We start from the raw sequence: 19,519 nt of genomic DNA, 5'->3' as shown, positions 1-19,519 counted from the left end.
GGGAAGGAGTTCTGTGCGACCCGAACTTGCTCCTCGTCCTCTGTCCCGCCCGGCCCTGCCGCGGTGCGCGGCCTCGGGGGCGCACAGGGGCCGCTTCGCCACCGGCGGGGCGAGGGGCGCCCGGCACTGCTCGCCCGGCCAGCGGCGCGGACCTCACAGCTCAGCCGCCTGTGTTTGTACGTGTTAGTCAGCCCTCTCTGTGCCCGTCTTGCGCTGCCCCCGAACTTCGGACAGGGCCTCAAACTTTGCCATCAGTGTTGGGCTCTCCCACTCCCAAAATGGATGTCGGCATCTCCTCCAGCGATGGGCAGCGGAGCCGTTTACCGGCCTTCGCCCAGCACGAGGGTTTGGGGGCCGTCGTTGAGGTGGGACCCAGAGAATCACTGCTGTAAAGTTGCCTAGTCCAGGCTTCTCATGGCCTGGGTGGCATCTTCCTAGCGTTCAGGTGTCTGGTGGGAAAAAGTTCATCTTGATTGCAGCCAGGCCTGGAAGTCACAGCCATTCCTTGCTGGGGAAGTGTGGGCTGCTTGGGCTTAGCTGTGAGGGTGAATCCTGCAGCAAAGCTGTTTGCCTTGTAGTGCTCAGGGTCCCACCTGACAAGTCAGTGATACCCAAGCAAAAAATGTCCCTGCAGTGTATCTGGCTGGTGTTGCCTTACGCCAGCAAGCTGTTCCCGTGAATACTAAGACGTGAACTTCTCAAGCCATGTTTGGAATGCTCCCTGTGCAGCTACCATGGTGCTAAAAAAGAGTTTGTGCTGTGCAAGAGTAGATAAAGTGCTGCTGCTGTTGTTATTGCCCTCTCTTAGCATGCAATACTGTCTTGAACAGTAGTGAGGGATGTGTATGAGTAACTGCAGTGTTGCAAGGCACAAGGAAGGCTGTTTGCTCTGCCATAGCTCAGGGTGGTTGAATTGTGCTTCTGTCAGGGAGCATATGTTGCTGTATCACCAGTGGCATCGAGCTGCATAGGAGTAAGGTCTTCCTTGGTTGTGTGGTAATTCCAGGTTAGCAGTCTACACTAGTGAAGTAATACTAATGCATATAAGCCATTTGCCAAGTACAAGGAGGTTCTGTATAAGCTTTGTTGTGACATTGCTGCTTACATAAACAGTGCCAGGCTGACAGATTTCTGAATGAAATCTTTTTTTTCTAGAAAGTCAGCAGCAGTGTAAGATTTCCAGTACTGATTTCCAGCTGCTGAACCTTAGCTTTGACCTAGAAAAACTCAGAGAGAGACATAGAGATTTCTGGTCCTGCCAGTCTTTGCAATGATTCCTATGGCTGCCAGCTAGGGACAGGATTGAGGCTGCCTGCTAGTTTGTAGTTTTTGAGGGGAAGGGGCAGCTCAGATTTTGTTTTCTTTGCAGACAACTTTTCAGCCATGTTGTTCAGCTTGGGTTCTGCTCAGGTTGTTCAGCCTGGAGCCAAAGTCTTTATGTTTCTTTTTGCCAGCTCAACCTACCTTGTTCCCCAAGAATTACATAAAAATAATAATAAAGTTGACTAATCTTAGATTCTGATTTAAGATAGTAGATTGTAAGAAAATGTTTTAATTTTACTTGCAGAAGAGCCTGATCAGAGGTGTTTTAATGACTGGACCAAGTATAAATAAGCATTTAACACCACCAGCCTATTCTTCAGGGGCAAAGGTTTGATATTCCTCCACAGCTTTGTAAACTCTAACTCTGGTTTACATTGGTGTGGGTGTGGGAAGTGAACAGGATACTATGTGTTTTAATTGTAAAGTGTTGTGACAAATGACCTTGGGAAGGTTAGGCAACAAGCCATAGTGAAGCAGATCCTCCGATTCCAAGACTGGGTCTCTAGCCATTAGGAAAGATGCACCTGTCATGCTCTATCTAGACAGTTTGTTTTGACCTACCCGAAATACATAGCTATTGATTTGTTACTCCTTGAAAACTCTTAAAAACTCCCATCAATTATATCCAGTCCTTCACCCCAAAATACATCTTCTTATGGTATTATTCCATTGGAGAGCTGGCCTTATAAAGGAAGAGTTTTAGTGGGGTTTGCTGCCATTTTTTTTGGCATATATTTGATAGATATGGGCACAGATTTCTTCTGATCGGAGTGCAAAGTATCTATTTCCTCATGCAGGTGTGGTGGGGAAGGACCTAAGACTGCATTTTTTCAGGATAACTGAAACAACATAACTTCTGTTAATGAGCCACCAGAGCTCCACTTTTCCTTCCACTGCTTACATTTATTTTCTATCACCAACAGCAAAATCTAACAAATAGGAAAAGAGGCCTTTCTTTTGCCAGAACCTATTATTTTGCATTTCTAATCTTTGGATCACACATAGCCTGTATTTTTTGCAATAGTTCTTGAGTTCTCTCTTCTCTGAAAAGGAGAAAGAAAGACATGGGGTTCCATTTGGTTGAGGGGCATAAAGAGCACAAGGCAGGGGTCCTGTGGAGGCAAGTCAGGGAATTGGGCTGGCAGTTTTGCTCAGGAAGGAAAGGACAGTAAACGAGAGGGAATGGAACTGGTGGGGGAGTGCATGACAAACTCTGTGAAGAGAGAAAATTGAAGCTGTGTGTAGTGTAGTTAACACACATATATAATTAATATATATATTAAAATCAAGGGCCCTGCATTTAGAGGTTCTGCTCATTGTCAGCACTGAGTCACAATCGCCATTATCCAGAGTGTATTTGCATTAAAAGATCAAGAGTTCAGTAAGAACTCATCTGTGAGATGTCTTCTCAGGCATTGTTCTGGAAAATATTTAGAATAAAAAAATTGCTTGTCAGAACTCCTAATGTAGAAATTAATTTTGAAAAACCATCTCTGGTAGTGTAACACTAAAGTAACATCTATGTCTGTAAATACTAAAGTTTGTTCATACTTCATCTCAAGAGTAAGTGTTTTGTGGTTTGGGTTTAGTTTTGTGGGTGTTTTATGTTAAACTGGTAGTTTTTGGAGTGTTTCCCCATAATGAAGTGTGCCATACTCTATCTTTGCATTTGCTTTAGTCAACTATACATCTATACAGTGCATCACAAGAATGTTACAAATTTATTTCTATTTAACCAAATAAAATCAAGTTATGAAATTTAATTTTTTTCTGGTAAATAGCACTGTTTTTCATATTTAATGACTAATATTGTGACTCCACCGTGCTTCTGTATCCCCATAATCTTCTAATTCAGTCAACATTAAAATGATGGGAGGGGGCACTTTTTAGGAACTCAGGCTTTGAGCTCAGATCCCCGTTGGTGTTTGGGGAGGTTCCTGATTATAACCAGTGGCTAATTGTTATATCAAGCATGGATTAACCTCCTGTCCTTAGATGCCGGGAGAGGCTAGCTTACTAAAGTTTTTACCATAGTAGCACATGCTCACTTGATGGATATGTTTACAGTCTTATCTTCTGAAAACTTCCGAAGAATCACAGTGGTCCAACTTCCAGTTTTGCTGCCTGCCAGCTTTGAGGAGGCTGTTTTGCCTCCAGGCTAAAGGAAGTGTTTTTGAGTGTAGAACACCAGATTTTCTTGAAAACAATGAAAATGGTCACCTGTTGGATCAAGAGATGAATAACCTACTTTTTATTGCTTTTGCTAGTCTTAGTTTCTTATTTTTTGCTCCTGTTAGGTATTTGGGGTTCCCAGTTTCTCCTACAACAATCCCAGTTTAAAAAAAGCATTATTACATTGATATAAGGAAATACCAGTATACTAAATGTGCAGATTGATATCAGTAGCTGGAATTGTCTGGATAAGTAACTGTCTGCAAGTGATAGAAAACTTTTTCCATGTCACCCAGATGCCACATCCATGCAACTGATACATTTTGAAGGATGAAATCAAGATAAAGTTGTTCCCAAGGTGGAAATGTAGGTGTGGTAGAGGGCAATGTTGGGTCACTTAGAAGCACACCCAGTTGCTCTGATACAAACAAAATAATAATGAAATAATACTTGGTAGTAGCTTTGGCTTTGTTAGACAAGGTAAGAACAAGAAACAATCTAAACTTTCATGTTAACTGTTTGTTTGTTTCTTTGACTTTTTTCCCCTTCTGCTGATCCTTCTTTAGTCCTGGATATGATGTTGCTTTTTTCGTTCCAGACCATGGAAAATATTTTCTCTGCTTTTTGTTTCAGGCTGGTGTCTCTGATAGTATTTGAGCCTGCCTGCTTTGAGTAGTGTTTCATCTCTAGTGACAATGTCCATTCAAGGAGGTATTTTGGTTAGGAGTATATACCCAAGAGACATTCCTTTTGTACCTGTTTAGGGCCTAGGAATTGTAATGAATGGCTCCAGAGGGATTTTCTTGAAAACCCTTCTGACCCTCTGAGAATTCAGTGCAAGACACTTACTAGTCTTATATTAAATGAATGTCCAGCTTCTGCATGGCAGCTAAGGCTGCCTCATCTTTGTGTAAGGGAATGAGAAGTTTGTCCTGGATCAGGAGTCAGTTAAAGCTCTCCCTCTTTTTGCAGAGGCATCTCTTAACATTCCCTCTTAGCTGAATCTACTGGGTTAGGTATGGGGCTTGTCCTCTTCAGAAGGGAGAGTGGCCCACATTGTCTTTTCTTCACCCCTTTTCAACTGGCCAATTTTTATTACTTAGAGCCTTAAGGAAGTGAAAACTGCCTGAAGATGCCAGGACTGGATCAATTTTCCACAGACTTTATGGAGCTGCCATTCATGAGGACATTCTGGATCTAGACTTTCAGGCAACCATAAGTATTTGACAAGTCCCACGAGAAGAATTTAATATTTAATTAAATTCTTCTGCTATTACATTACAAGGTTCTTCTGAAAATGGCCATTCCACCAATTACTGTCGGTGGCAATTGACCAGAGGAGAAGGCTTTGGAGGCCTTTTCTCTTTCCAGGGTGCCATTAAGCTACCTGTAAAACTTCATCTCCCTTTCTGGTTCTCCTCAATGCAGTCAGAGCCCCTCGATACTTTGTAACACTCACAGATTACAGTAGGCATGAGAGCAAGTGACTGCTGTAGCTGGCGAAACTTCAGTTATTAAATGTATTTAAAGTATTTTAAATGACATGTAAATGTCAACTTCCCCATCCTGGATTTGAAATTGTTTCTTTTCTTGGACACAGTAGTAATTTGAATATTTCCAAGGTTTTTAAACCAATCCTGTTCTCACTAGGAATTTTGACATTAACACCAAAAAGAAGTGATTTTATTTACTGTTATTGCAAATACTGATACTGTTTACCTTTTCTCAGGTATCTCATAGCTGACAGGAGCATGGGAGACATAGGTACTGTCAGACAAATATACCTGATATATCCCCAGGATAGGACAGGACAGGGCACTGCAGGTGAACAGGGTTAGCTGAGGCAGTTCTATTTCCAGGGCCTGCTCCGGTTTTTGAATGTGGTGTCTTTGCTGTTGTGCTGGATTGCTTCATGGCTCTGGGTCAGCACTTCTACCTAAGCTTCTGCTATGTGTCATTGCAACCTAGACAGCCTTTGGATGACCCTTTGGCTAAGAGCACAACCCTTTAACAAGGAACATCCATTTTTACAGGGGGTTAGACTGTTAGGCACATGTTTGTAGCCTAATATTGGAGATCCTAGAAAATGGGGTCCTGTTTCCCTTTTGAAGTACTCTTTTTTGGTTTGATTTTGATTTGGAAGGTAAAGAGCAGGAGTCTTAGTAGTGAACAGAAGAGTTAGCTCCCTGCAAGTTCAAAAGCAAATTTGTTCTTTTACGCTACTTTAGGGTGGTTCCAGAGTCACAAAAGCTAACTTTACCCTGCTGAGTCTAATGGCCCTGGAGCCCTGAAAGTACAGTAAGTGGTAAGAAAGACATTCCTTTGAAGGGCAGCTCAGCATGATCCATCCGTCCGTCCTCTAGGTGGTTGTGAGCCTATGATACAGCATTGCCATTCCTAATAAATGCAAACTTCTTTTTCGCTTTTGTTCAATTCCAGGTACTCTTTCCTAGTATATGAAATCATTTTGTGTCACCAGTGCATCAGCTTGCTCTTTAAGCCAGACTTATCCTTTGTTTTATTTCTGACTTTATCTGCGTAAAAATACTTGAGACAGTTCCAAATTTTAATTCAGTTTGTTTACATTATTTTTTCTGCAGTAGTTATGCTTATAACTTCCTTTGGTCTGGGAAAACAAGTTATTCTGAATCAGCTGTACAGATGAAGGTCTCTTATTTGCTATTTTATGATGTATCCCACTTAGTGTTCCTAAACAGTAGTACATAAGTTGGAGGAAAAAGCCTGGTTTTGTTATGCTGGTTCTGTGCCCTCAGTGTGCTCAATTTGAAACAAATGTCTTTTTACCAGCACTCTTCCTTTCTGTTGTTCATTGTTACTTTAGTATCCTCCTTGCTGATTCAACTCCAGAAATAACATTTTACCATCCTGCTAGTTGTGTGTAGTCTCTGTGCCACAGCTGAATTTGTGGCAGGTTTTTAATGTTCAGCTAAGGTTTGGCATTGATCATTACCTTTCCCCAAAACACGGCATCTTTAAACTTAATTTTATTCAGTTGAAAACTGAGATTTTGTGCTTATATTCAGTCAGAGCACTTGGTAGGCCCGATTGAATACTCAGAAATTATTTTACCTTTATTAATTGACTAAGGAGAGCTGCACTTAAAATAGGAAGGAGGATCTGTCAAATCAGTGCAGAACCCCTGATCTCACAGGTACTCTTTGCCTGTTAGCAGAGGCCCAGTCCTGTCCCCTAGTGAGCAGGGAGCTAGCCTCTGTACGAACTGTATGTCAACATTATCTTAGAGCCAAGCAATTCATAAACTGTCTATGGAAGAGTTGAGAGAAGGGGGAACTCCAAGAATGTTTCATGAACAGAAGGTGGCAGTTTGACCCCAGCTGTTTCTGGGAGCTGCAACTTCTTGGAAGCTGTATGAGACTTCAGCATGGGCATTCATCACTTTAGCTGTCAAATACAGTGTTTTTGTTTAAATACACTCACGGAGAACAAAAAAAGGCACCTAAACCAGAATTTTATCTACTTCTAACAATAGAGTATAACACCTGTTACTTTGTCTACTGAAATTTCCTTCTCTGAGGGTCTGGTAGCTGTTAATTATAGCCAGCTAACTACAGTATGAGGAGGGCTGGTCATTTCAAAGAATAAGGCATGTTTCTGCCACTTCACCAAATTCACTACTTTAAATTATATGAGAAGTAGTTTGTCACAGGCAGTCAAGGAAAACAGATGATTTTCTGAATTCCACTAATAAAATGCAATTTTTAGTTTGGGATTGAAGTCAAGAAGTAATTGTTGCATGCTTCAGAACAAAATAACAGTTGGAGGGATGTTTTACTTTGAGTAAGAGTATGTTGTAATTTAAAATCAGTCAAAGCTCACTGGAGACTTTAGGAATGTAACTATTACTTGTTAGCAGAAATTGGGGGGAAAAAAAAAATCAGCTTTTAGAAATATATAGGAGAGAATTTTCAAAATAAAAATTAAATCAGAAACTAAATTCTTGCAAGCACCTCAGATTAGACTCCAGTATCACAAGTAAGGAGCCAATTATATTTTAGGTGTAAACAAGTCTGTAGCCTTAGTGTGTCAAGTTTGAGTCATGTTTTTTTCATTTACTTAGTCCCCTTCTCCACTTTTAAGCTGATGATTGATTGTTAAACTAGTGGCTTAGGCTTCCCATTTATTCAGCTACTCTTCTTCAGGAAAGCTGACTCACTAATTTTTGTTTAACATTAGATGAATATGAGTTACCTGTATGTGGAGTAAGATGGCATAATGACCAGTTAATCTTTTTAAAAGTGTTACAGATATGGCTGTGTATCTCAGAGTGTCTGGGGCCAGATACAAGTTTCCAGTTTTCAAGAAGTCATAAGTAGTTCATAGTCATGGTAAGGGAGAGAGCTGATGAGTTACAGTAGTGGACAGCCAGCTCTTGTGCTTTGGGTTAGTGCTTGCTCTCAGGTGCAGTAAACAAGTACAAAAAGGATATTACCTCTAGTGTTTGGCAGTGTGTGTGTCCTGCCTCTCATCTGTAAGGCATTATAGCTGCCTGTGAGCTAGTTTTTGGGATCTACCTCAAACCATGATGAGTTTTGGAGGAGGTAGGCCTCCAACAAAGAAGTCTCTGGTGTTCACCTTGCTATTTCATGAGGGAGTTTCACATTTTCTTCCCTGTAGTAATTCAGGGTATCGTGGCTGGGTCAAGATGATGACTGTGTCTCAACCAATATTCTGTCTGGATGGTTCAGAGTCTTTTCTGAGCTTAAAAATTGTGGCACTGTGAGAACTGGGTTAGCTTGTACTGGCTGTTGGAAATTTCCATGGCTTTTATACCATCTTCTCTGTTTTGTGGACAGGAGCAATAAATTGAGAGAGACTTCTGATGAGATTATCATAACATAGCAAACATTTATATAAACCAGACTGATTTTCCCCCCTTGGGCTTTGGGTTATAAACAGGTTGAAATGCTTTGAGATGCCAAACTGTCTCAGTTTCTGATGCAGCAGATTTGCTTTCTTTATCTTTCAGTTTTCTAATCGCATTGAAATCTCCAGCTTGATAATCTGATTGATATCCCTTACCATTTTAATACAGAATAGCAATCCTTTTTCCTGTAATTTTTCTAGATGAATATTAGTAAAGTTTCTCTACCTAGGATCTCTGTTTCATGTCTGTCTATGAGATCTCTACTGAGTCTTTGAGTGGTATACACAGGACCTGACTGATCTCTCTGTTAGAAAAGAAAATTAGCCACATGTACAGTCTGGGGTCATTAGTTCTGCTGTATACAGTAAGATGCACTGTGGCCTGAGTTGCTCTTTTCTCAGCTTTTTCCTGTCAGCCTCGCTGTTGCCAGGGGAGCAAGGGAAGAGTTGCATTCCTGCCTGTCAGTATGCTCCACTTTCTGTTAAGTTTCTCTTGTTACAAGTTTTTTAGACCCTTGCTCATGCAAATGTGCACTATTGCAGTCAGTGCCCTAACCCTTGCATTTTCCATCATTCCTTACAAAAAGACACGTCTCTGCAAGAGAGCTTATTTACTTCGGTAATTGTGTCTTTTAGTTTTAGTAACATCCGTGATCACTTGTTGAAGACAAGTTTGGCAGTAGACTTCGGGTAAGATTCAGTTGCCTGCATTTTGGCATCTTGTGCAGTTTGAGACACTAAGTTACCCTCTCTGCTTCTCAGCTGCCACTTAGCTGTGTGGTTAGCTAATCCTAAATTAGAAGCCTACTTCTTGATCACCTTGAATAACTCCCTGGGTCTGCTGGCTGTACTGACAACTGGTGTAATACATTTCTTTAAACACACACATTATTACCATTTCATTGCCTCTTCATGTTAGGATTTCTCTGAACTGCCTGCCACTAGCAGTGCCAGATGAGGCATGAGTCTTCAGAGAGAATGTCTGCTTCCTGGAGCAACAGCTGAGGGAATAGGCAGGTATCCAAATGTGGTATCTCAGGGCATCTTGCCTGGCATTGTGTATTGGGTCTTTAAAAGACTGTAGTGGGTTGACCCTGGCCGAATACCAGGCACTCACCAAAGCCACTCTCTCACTGTCCTCCACAACTGGACAGGGGAAAGGAAATACAATGAAAAGTTCATAAGTTGAGGAGCAGGAGAGGTCACTCACCAAATACCATCATGGGCAAAACAGGCTCATATGTGAGATATTAATTGAATTTATTACTAACAAGATCAGATCAGGATAATAAGAAGTGAAATAAAACCTTAAAAACACCTTCTTCCTACTCCTCACTCTTTCCCAGCCCTGCACTCTCCCCAGCAGCAGAGGGAGACAGAGTGGGAGTTAGTGTCAGTTCATCACTTGCTTTTTCTCCTGCTGCTGAGGGAGAGGAGTCTGTCCCTTGCTGCACTGTGGGGCCCTTCCACAGGACAGAGTTCTCCATAAGCTTCTCCAACATGAGTCCATCCCCAAACTGCTGCAGTGTGGGTCACTCTTCCATGCAGTGCAGTCCTTCAGGGACAGGCTGCTCCACTATAGGAGCAGGGCCCCTCTCCCCACAGGTCTCCCATGGGCTCACAGACATCTTTCAGGTATCCACCTACTCCAGTGTGGGGTTCCTCCACAGGCTGCAGGCAGATCTCTTACATCTCCATGGACCTTCATGGGCTGTAGGGGCAGAGCTGCTTCACCTTGGCCATCCCCATGGGCTGCAGAGGAATCCCAGCTCTGGTGCCTGGAGCACTCCTCCCCCTCCTTCTGCACTGACCTTGGTGTCTGCAGAGTTGTTCCTCTCACATATTCCCACCCTGCTCTTCTCTGCCTGCAGTTACAACTGTGCAAGGATCTTTTTTTGATTCTTCATCTTCAGTATGTTGGAGGTGTTACCACTGTTTCTAATTGACCCAGCCTTGACCAGCAGCACATCCATCTTTGGAGCTGCCAGGGATTGGCTCTGCTGGACACAAGAGGAAGCTTCTGGCAGGTTGTCACAGGAGCCACCCTTGTAATCCTCTGCTGCCAAAGCTTCCCCATGCAAACTCAATACATTCTGGTAAACCACGGTAATCCCATGCTGTATTTACTTTGACTCCAGTGACAATTTTGACACGTTGCTTATACTTGTAAATCTGAATTATAGATGTCTTTCATCCTTGTTTGAGTCCTCATATCTCACTGTACAGCAGTGCCATATGATATGGGTGCCTGTGCTGGTGTGAGAGGTACTGTGCACGTAGATGTCATTGTTGATCACCAGTTTTTCATATTAGTTAACTAATTAGTTAACTAATATAAAATATATAAGTTGATTTTTGCTGTAGTGGTTTAAGCAATTTTTTACATCCTAGATGTTTGCTTATTATATTACTCTGTGACATATTCTATGTATTTCAAGTTGTATATATCCAGTTTTGATTGCAGAGTAAGTCTTCTGTTCTTGCCCTGTTGCTAACACATCATAATTAAACGGCAGCAAAAGTCCCCATGTTTGGCTGTTTTGTTGATTGAGAAAATCTTTAGGTTTAGTCTTTGATTCCATAATTAACTGCCTTATTTGTCTGATTTGTTTTTTTACTTTTCAAATTTACATGAAACAATTTTAAACTGAGTTGTTAGGATTGTGAGTATTGAAGGATTGAATCAGTGACCGATATAAATAATATGTACTCCCACACGTGATTCTGTGATAATGGTAATGTGGTCATTGATTTAGAGACTTGCATGCTTTTTGTACCAAATTGGATCAACATTGTGTTGGAAGTTAGGGAACAGATATGGTTTCATGACTAAAGATTTGTGCAAGATGAAGCAGTTTCTACCACAGTTTTCTGAGTTTTAAGTCGTTTTATGTCGTTTTAATGTGCCTGTTCTGTGTAGTAATTCAAAAGGGAGGTTGAATTCAAACAGCAGTTTGAAGAAGTGGTTGAAAAATATGACTGCAGATTTGTAGTCTATTTCCTACTTGATTTTTTTCCTTCCAAAAATACCTACCTTCCTTTCCTCAGGAAGGTTCTTACTGATTGTACATGAGAGTTGGCAAAGGATAGTCCTCCATGGGTGATAATACCTGAAAGTGTGATGGGATTTGATGTTGTGACCCGGTGTTCACTGCAGCTGCTTGGCCCTTCTTTGCCTTCCTGGGGCTTTATCTACAACCCTTTTCTGCTCCAGTCCAAGCACAGAGGAAATACATTGTAAGAAACTGTAGTATTTAGTCTTCAGGGACAGGGTTTAACACTGAGCAAGAGGGGTAACTTTTGTAAACCTTGCAGCTCCTTAAATTTTGACTTTTAGCCCCTAATATTCTGTGTCACTTCCTTTGCTTGTAAAATATCTTACCAAAGCAGTGAAAATAAAGGAGTTAGTGATTTCTCCCTCACCCATCTTATACTTCTGCAAAGTACAATGCTTTTAAGGCATCACTTGCTGTCATGTATTACTTAGCTGTTAATTAGCTGGTAGCTATGTTCACATATCCATTGAAACTAAGATTCTTTATGGTAAGGCACTGTAAAAAAAAAAAAGAAACCAGGCCACAGGTTTCTGAAGATGTAATCATTAGGGATGAGATCACAGGCTTTGTGAGGAGCAGTGTGAAGGAGATGAACTTCAGTGTATGGCTTGACAGCAAAGCTAAGCTGATTAGCAGGAGTTGAAAGGGCTAATTCCTTGCACCCACTCCAGGTCAGGAGTTTGTGGCCCTCCTTGTACAGACCAGATGCTCCTCTGATCTTTCTCCTTACCGGCCATGTGAACTCGTTCAGTGAGATGGACAGAAAGTGATGGTTTTTTGCTGCAGGTAAGAGAAGGCATGGGATTCTGCCTTGCTATGGCAGCAAATCATTAGATCAGTTTGGCTGTTGGCAAAACACTCCTCATAAGGCAAAAAGGCATGAAATTGATGGAGGAGCAAATGGGAAGAACAAACAAGGGGGACCAGCAGTAACAGAGAAAAAATATATATGTTTTAAAAAACAGAGAAACCCTGTGCAATTTATAGCCTAATATTTTAATTTTTGCTATTTAAAATGTATAAATAAAATAAATTTTGCTAATAAGTCTGCATAACCATCTGTTGATTGTTGCTTTAAGTCATACTCTTGCTAAACTGCTGCTGTGTGGCCATCTTGTTACTTGGCTTTAGAAATCAAAAGTTCTAATTAAGGTGCTCTGAAGGTAATGCAGAACTGTGTGTTTTTTGTCAACCCCAAATAAGCTGCTAGATATAACACAATAAAAAGAAATTACATAAGACTTAGAACTTCATTAGTAGTTTTTATAATAATGTCCACAAATGTATAAATATTTGCTGTAAATGTGAAAAATGGCACACCAGAAATATGTTTTATCTTTAGGCAGTTTTGTATGCTTTTGTGTAACTGAGCGAATGAATTAATACCAGAAGAATGAAAGAAGAACAGACCATTTAATGGAATTTTAAAACTAAAACTACATCCTTCTTAATTAGGAAGCTGTTAAGTATTAGAGTTCTGTGACTTGGGACTTTCACAGAAGAATCACATTAGCAAGCTTCTAGCCAAAATGGGTGTTGGTCTGAAAAAAACCCTTGAGATGCTTGCTGGCTGCTTAGACACTGCTCCCAGTCTATTGGATTGCTGTTCCTGTACCTTTCAATATATTCATTAATGATGTGGATGAAACAGTACAATTATTAAATTTGTAGATGCTATAAAACAACTAGAGAAGACTTGCAAACATTTTAGAATTAAAATTAAAATTTGATGTGATCTTGGAAAAAATAAATTATTGTCTTTTCCCTTTTTTTTCTGTTTTGTTGAGGTTTTTTAATAAGAAAATTCAAGGAAGACAAGAACAAAGTCTCATTAGCTAGGAAACATTCAGATTCACAAAGAGCACAGGCTAGAACTTGCTGGGTAGCAGTTCTGCAGAAAAGGATCTGGGACCAACAATAATACTATTGTGAAAAATGGACACTGATTAGAAGGTATAAGCAGAACCCTTGGTTATATAAAACATATGTCAAGTAATTTTTCTCGCTCAGCAGTGGCTGGCCCTCAGTTGTTCCATTTGTAAAGTCCTTCACCAGTATGCAGTATGTACCACCATTACATACTTGCACACAGATTAAACTGGTACTCTGGGTTGTATGACAGTGCTGTGTGGAAGTGTGGTGACTCTACTGCATATGTGCATTTTCACTTTCTGCATAGATGAAATCCAGCCTTCTATTTTGACTGTTTAGGTAATTAGTTTCTCTGTTGATTGTGCATACAACTTGTCTTTCTAATACTGCTTTTTCAGTTTTCCCACATTGTACAAATCTGGTTTAAAAACTCATTGTCCATGCTTTCTGCCTATTGTGGTATTTTATCTACTTAATCTTTATTTATTCAGTTAACTGTCACATTATCTAAGAGTATCACCATTTAGTTCATATTCTGTGTCATAAGATCTAAGGCTATAAAGTGATTCCAGAAGAATACAAAAGTAATAATAATCAGAAAAAGTGTTTTTCTTTTAGCATGATACAAGTCTATTCACAATTTTAAAAATTATTCTGCATCTATAAATGTAACTAAATATTTGTAGTGGGTTTGCATGGCCAGATTTTGGTAACAGGGGGTTACAGTGGTGGCTTCCATGAGAAGTTGCCAGAAGTTTCACTTGTGTCCGATGGAGCCAATTCTGTCTGGCTCCGAGATGAATCTGCTGCCAGCCAAGGCTGAGCCCATCAGTGTTGGTGGTAGCATCTCTGGGATAACAAATTTAGGCAACAGGAAGAGTTGCTGCCTAACAGAAAGTGCAGTGAGAGAGGAGAAGAGTGAGAATATGGGAGAGAAACAGCCCTGCAGACACCAAGGTCAGTGCAGAAGGAGGGGGCGGAGGTTCTCCCGGTGCCAGAGCAGAGACCCCTCTGCTGCCCGTGGTGCTGCCCATGGTGAAACAGCAGTGCCTCTGCAGCCCATGGAGATCCGTGGTGGAGCAGAGATCCACTTGCAGCCTGTGGAGGAGACCCACAGGATGTGTGGCCCATGGAGAGAGAGAGGAGTTCATGCTGGAGCAGATTTGCTGGCATGACTTGTGACCCTGTGGGAGGCCCTTACTGGAGCATTCTGTACCTAAAGGATGCCACCCTGTGGAATGGATCCACACTGGAACTCCAGCTTGTGTGAAGGACTCGTTTTGAAGGAATTTGTGGAGGATGTTGCCCAGTGGGAGGGACCCAATGCTGGAGCAGGGAAGAGTATGAGGAGTCTTTCCTTTAGCAGGATGGAGTGGCAGAGACAACATGTGATGAACTGACTGTAACCCTGGTTCGCCATCCCTCTGGGTGGTGGAGAGTTCAGGAGTGAAGTTAGACCTGAGAAGAAAGCATGGGTGGGAGGAAGGTGTTCTTAAGATTTAGGTTTTATTTCTTCTTTTCCCACTCTGGTTTGCTTGACAATAAATTAATTTAATCTCCCCAAGCTGAGCTTGTTCTGCATGTGACAGTAACTGGTGAGTGATCTTTTCATGCACTTGTCTAGACCCGCAAGTCTTTCATTATATTTTGTCTCCCTGTCCAGCTGAGGTGGTGAGCGATAGAACAGTTTTTGTGGTCAACTCACAACAACGTTGTGTTGCCTGGTATATTAAAAAAATTAATGGACTATTTTACAGCAATATTTCCACTTTAAAATGTGAATAGTTTTGTTTTGTTGTTTTTGTGTGAGTTTGGTTTGGTTTGGTCATTTTTAGTTTGTCAGGAAAATTCACAGCTTGTACATAATTTAATAAGAAAGTCAATACCAATTGTTTAATGAAACCTGCGTTGCTGCCTATGTACTAAATGCTCAAAAGGGGAAGCGAAGTAAAATGCAATTCTAGTACATCTGCCTCCCTTTATGTGTTTGCTATTGCATTTCTACTGTATCTGTGTGGGTGAGACTATGAGGAGAAACATTGCAGCATCTCATAACACACCGTAAGCCCTGCAGTGTAGCCTTGCAAAAACAGCAGCACTGTGATTTGCAGACTGGTTGCATAGATGTGTGTGATTAAAACATTAGGAAATACAATTTCTTTTGTATCTTGGCGTGGCAGCTGAGTAAAGGCACAAAGCTGGGAGGCCCAGCTGTGCAGTCCAGCTCTCTGTGAGAGGTGTGTCTGTAACCACTGATGAACTTGAAGGGGAGCCTCTCTGGAGACACTTGGATGTAGGAATTTCCTAGATAGGAGTTGGGTAGCCTCCTGAAATGGGGTGTGTGGACTTTTCTAATTGTAATCTTAGTATCCTAAGTGAACCATCTCTTTTGTATATGTCAGATTTTTCACAAATATCTGCATAGAGAATGTAAAAATATTTTTATTATATAACTGCATTTCATCTCTGACCAGCTTAGTGGAATCTCTCTCCCCCAGGTCCTACATTTTATGTAGCATAGTATTTTATTATGTTTGTGCTTGTGGCTGGAAGGCCCCAAAATGTTTTTGTTTCACTGTGTATAAAACTGTACAACACAGGTGTATATATGTAAAAAATGTGAAGAAAAGATGGAACATAGAGTTTTTGTCACCTTTTGTCATGACATTGAAGATTGGCTGCTTGGTAATGTGAAAATGACATGCCATCATATCAACTGTATTATTTCTGCTCTCTCTCTCCTGGTAGATTTTTAGAACTGATTACAAATTTATTATCTCCATATCTCATCTGCTTAAGAGTTAGTCCCTATGATAATATTACTTTCTGGGAATCTTTGCTTATACAGATTAATGTACAGAAGAGTTAGTTTCTTGTAGGAGTTCTGCAGCTTTAGATACAAAAATATAAACAAATAAACCAGACAAACCCAGCACTCATAAATTCTAATTTCAGAATTGAATTTTCTACGTACTTTACTTTTAGTGTCTTTTTTTCCCTAAACCTTATCTTGTTCATTTTTGCAGTTCCTTGATACTATCCTTAAACTATTTTTTCTTGTTTTAATCCTTAATAGGAAAGGGCCTATCCCATGATTTCTCCCTTTAGAACATCAATACTGTAGAACATAATATTTTATTTGGCTCTTAGTAAGTTCTGCTTTCACGAAGAATAAATTTTTAAAATACTGGAAACTGACAACTGGCAGGGCTCAAGACCATATATTCAGCAGTATTTAATGCAGTACCATATGAGTGGTGCCTTTCTTATACTCACATTTGTAGACTAAAATGCTGTAAATACCGTGAGTTTCTTAAGCTTCAATTATTGTGATGATATTTCATGTTATGTTGGTTTCATTTCAAATATGTTTAAGATGCATGGCCTGATTCTGCCATCATTGACTTTACTGTTTACAATTAAGAAACGTCTTCAATTAATTCCTATTTATATTAATGTGTTTAAAATCAGAAGCAGACATGTTGTATACCAAAGACTTCTATAGTTCTACACCTTCTCATTCTTTAAGTTAGGCCTTTCTTACAATACTGCTGTATTGCATGGCAGTATATTACAATATGATTTTAGCACTTTTTTTTTTTTTAAGACATGAGGTATTTGAACAGATCTCAGCTAACCACATATGCATATTTTAAATCTGTCACTATTAGTATTTTGCCAAAGATACTTATGAAGAGGACAGGTGAATGCATCTCAGTTTTTAATTTTTTTCTACTTTTGCCTTTCCAGAGACTTAAATCAATTATCTCTGTCTTTCCTCTGTAATAAAAATGGCATTCCAGTCTGAATCTCTTCTCCAAAGCACAGAGTCACAGTAATAGGATTTATTATTTTCATTATACTAGTGCAACTGTGTTAAAGTACTTGTACTCTAAGGTGTAATGAGTGGTTTGGGATCTTAATCCAACAATACTGTCCCTCTGAGTAAAGATACTTGGGTATTTTTAATGGGTTGGAGGTGGGGTGGCAAAAATACTGATGGTAATCACATATTTTTATATAGGTTATTCATTTCAATAAGCCCTTTGTTTGAAAGTTTTTCAGGTGTTGAATGGGTTTTTGGGGCTTTTTTTGACAGGGAGAGAGAATTGCCCCAGCAGAAGGAGCAAAGGGCTTAGTGGTAATGGGTGCTACCTGTGATGGATGAGAGCTGAACCCCTGCTTTCCCGTGGCCAGCAGGACCAGAGCTGCTGCTGGGAGAGGTCCAAGTTGCCCAGGCTGCTTGTTGGCTCTCACAGGTTGTCTGTTTGGTACAGGTCAGCTCATGTATATGAACCCTAAATAACACAGTCTGTATCAATGCTGCTGAGTAAAATACATCATCCTGCTCCTTATGGAACAGGAGAAGCCCAAACCTTTTTCCCAGACGACTGACAATGACTAGTTTCTCTCTTAATTGAGTGGATTACCTGGGATGCCTGCAGGCCCCATATCTGCTCCTCTGTGGTTTTTACAGCAGCAGGAGTTTTCAGCCAGTAGCCAAATTTTGCCAAGGAGCATACTCTCAATGAGTAGTATGGAGTGGTGCCCTGACCCTGGTTTGTTTATGCATGTAGACCTAGCCTGAGAACAAGTATTGGCAATAAAAAAACTAATTTGGGCAGATTAAAAGAGATAATTATTACCTGGCATATTCCAGGTAAAAGTTCCTGCCATTGGGTTAAAGGCTAGTTTGGGAAATCCTCGTACCTCTGCCAGTAATTTATGCAAGGATTGAAGTACTCCACCTGTTGACTGAATAAGCAGTGGGTTTTCTTTAAGAACTTGTGTCTTTGGAGTTTTTGTTTGTTTTTTTTTTTTTGCTTGTTTGTTTGTATTTTCTTCCTTTTTTCCCCTCTCTTTTCTAGTTTGATAACAGGCCAAAAAAAGCAGGGATTTTTTTTTTTGTGGCCTTATTTAATACTTCAGGTGCATTTTACTGGAAAAACAATAGCACAGACTTGCAAGTTCGCTATGGCAGTTGGTTGCAAACTCATCCTCTCTTGAAGATACTGGCAAGTTCTTATCTCATCTGCAGAATAATTTGTGTAGAATTTAATTCTAGAATAGTAATTCTTCCTGCCATATTTCAGGCAGGGTGACCCCACCACTGAAAAACAGAACCTGGAGCCAGGGTATGAGGGTTCCTCTCCAGTGATGTTCTTTGGCTCTGAGCTCTGTTTCTCTGTGCATCCATTTGGAAGTAATGTTTGCAGAGGCATGACTTTTGTGGACAATTTTGTGACCCAGATCCAGGAGCAAAAAAGAAGTGTTGCTAATACCACTGTAGTCATTGGACATTCAAAATGCAAAGTGCTCTGCTGATAATAATGTGTTTATTGCAGTGACAGGCAATGGCACAAGTTAAAATGCAGACTACAGCAAACCTATCTGGACCCACCATGGCCCCTGTGGTGCTACCCCTGCCAGTTACAGCTACAAATACCCTGAGTCTGCCATCCTCAATGAATGGATCCATTTCAGAATCGGCTGCCAGCTGTAGCAGTCCTACTGCCAGCCTTGTGGATCCCACATCTTTGAACAACTCACCAGGTAAGTTGGTTCAGTGCTGTTCAAATTGATGACCTGTTAATTTAAAAAGGTAATTAGGTCTTAAAGAAGATTAAAATAAAGGAGAAAACCCACGAAGATAAATGTTCTGGCTAAATAAACTGTTTACTAAGTCTAATTTCTTTATTGAGTTCAGATTTGCAGTGAAGTTTTGATCAATTATATAAAAGGTCAGAAAAGAACATGTCTACTTTGTCAAATTCTCAGTGTATCTTTTATAGAGAAGTTTTAGTGGGGCAGGAAGGTCTCCAAGTTTATTTCTCTTCCCTAGAACAGAATGTCTTCTGACTGCTTGGCAGTATTTGGTGTTTCTTTTGTAGCCTAACAAATGCTGTAGCTCCTATGCTGAACTGGGTATAAAATGCAGAAGTGTTGTCCTAACAATTTAAGCAAGAAATTACAATGTCTGTGTGTTAGGAATAAATGCAAATAAATTGCAAAAACCCACAGAAAATGAAACAGTCTAAAAAAAGCAGAACTAAATCCTTAAAGGGGGAGGTGTTCTATGGGAGCGTTCTGAGAGTGACTTCATTATTGTGAGAAAAGTCTAAAACACTGGGAAGAAGCTGGCAGAAATAAGTGGGAACTGCAGGGTTTCATCTATTGTATTTGTCTCATAA

At 40.4% G+C, this 19,519-nt stretch overlaps 1 protein-coding gene across 4 annotated transcripts in view; it reads left to right on the top strand.

Annotated features, from left to right (window-relative positions):
* The window catches only part of STAU2 (staufen double-stranded RNA binding protein 2), a 176,096-nt gene that overhangs the window by 985 nt on the left and 155,592 nt on the right, over window positions 1-19,519 (top strand). For 3 of the 4 annotated variants that reach the window (XM_015617024.3, XM_033512297.1, XM_033512296.1), the window contains exon 2: window positions 18,674-18,881. In XM_015617024.3, the coding sequence (XP_015472510.1) occupies window positions 18,683-18,881 (199 nt within the window). In that variant the 5' untranslated portion in view covers window positions 18,674-18,682. Of the gene's footprint in view, window positions 1-17,018; window positions 17,606-18,673; window positions 18,882-19,519 lie in introns of those variants that run through there. The other variant, XM_015617023.3, reaches the window with a different exon arrangement.

The sequence above is a fragment of the Parus major genome, chromosome 2, assembly GCF_001522545.3.
Source record: "Parus major isolate Abel chromosome 2, Parus_major1.1, whole genome shotgun sequence".
Classification (NCBI taxonomy): Eukaryota; Metazoa; Chordata; class Aves; order Passeriformes; family Paridae; genus Parus; species Parus major.
This window is presented reverse-complemented; position numbering and strand designations above follow the sequence as displayed.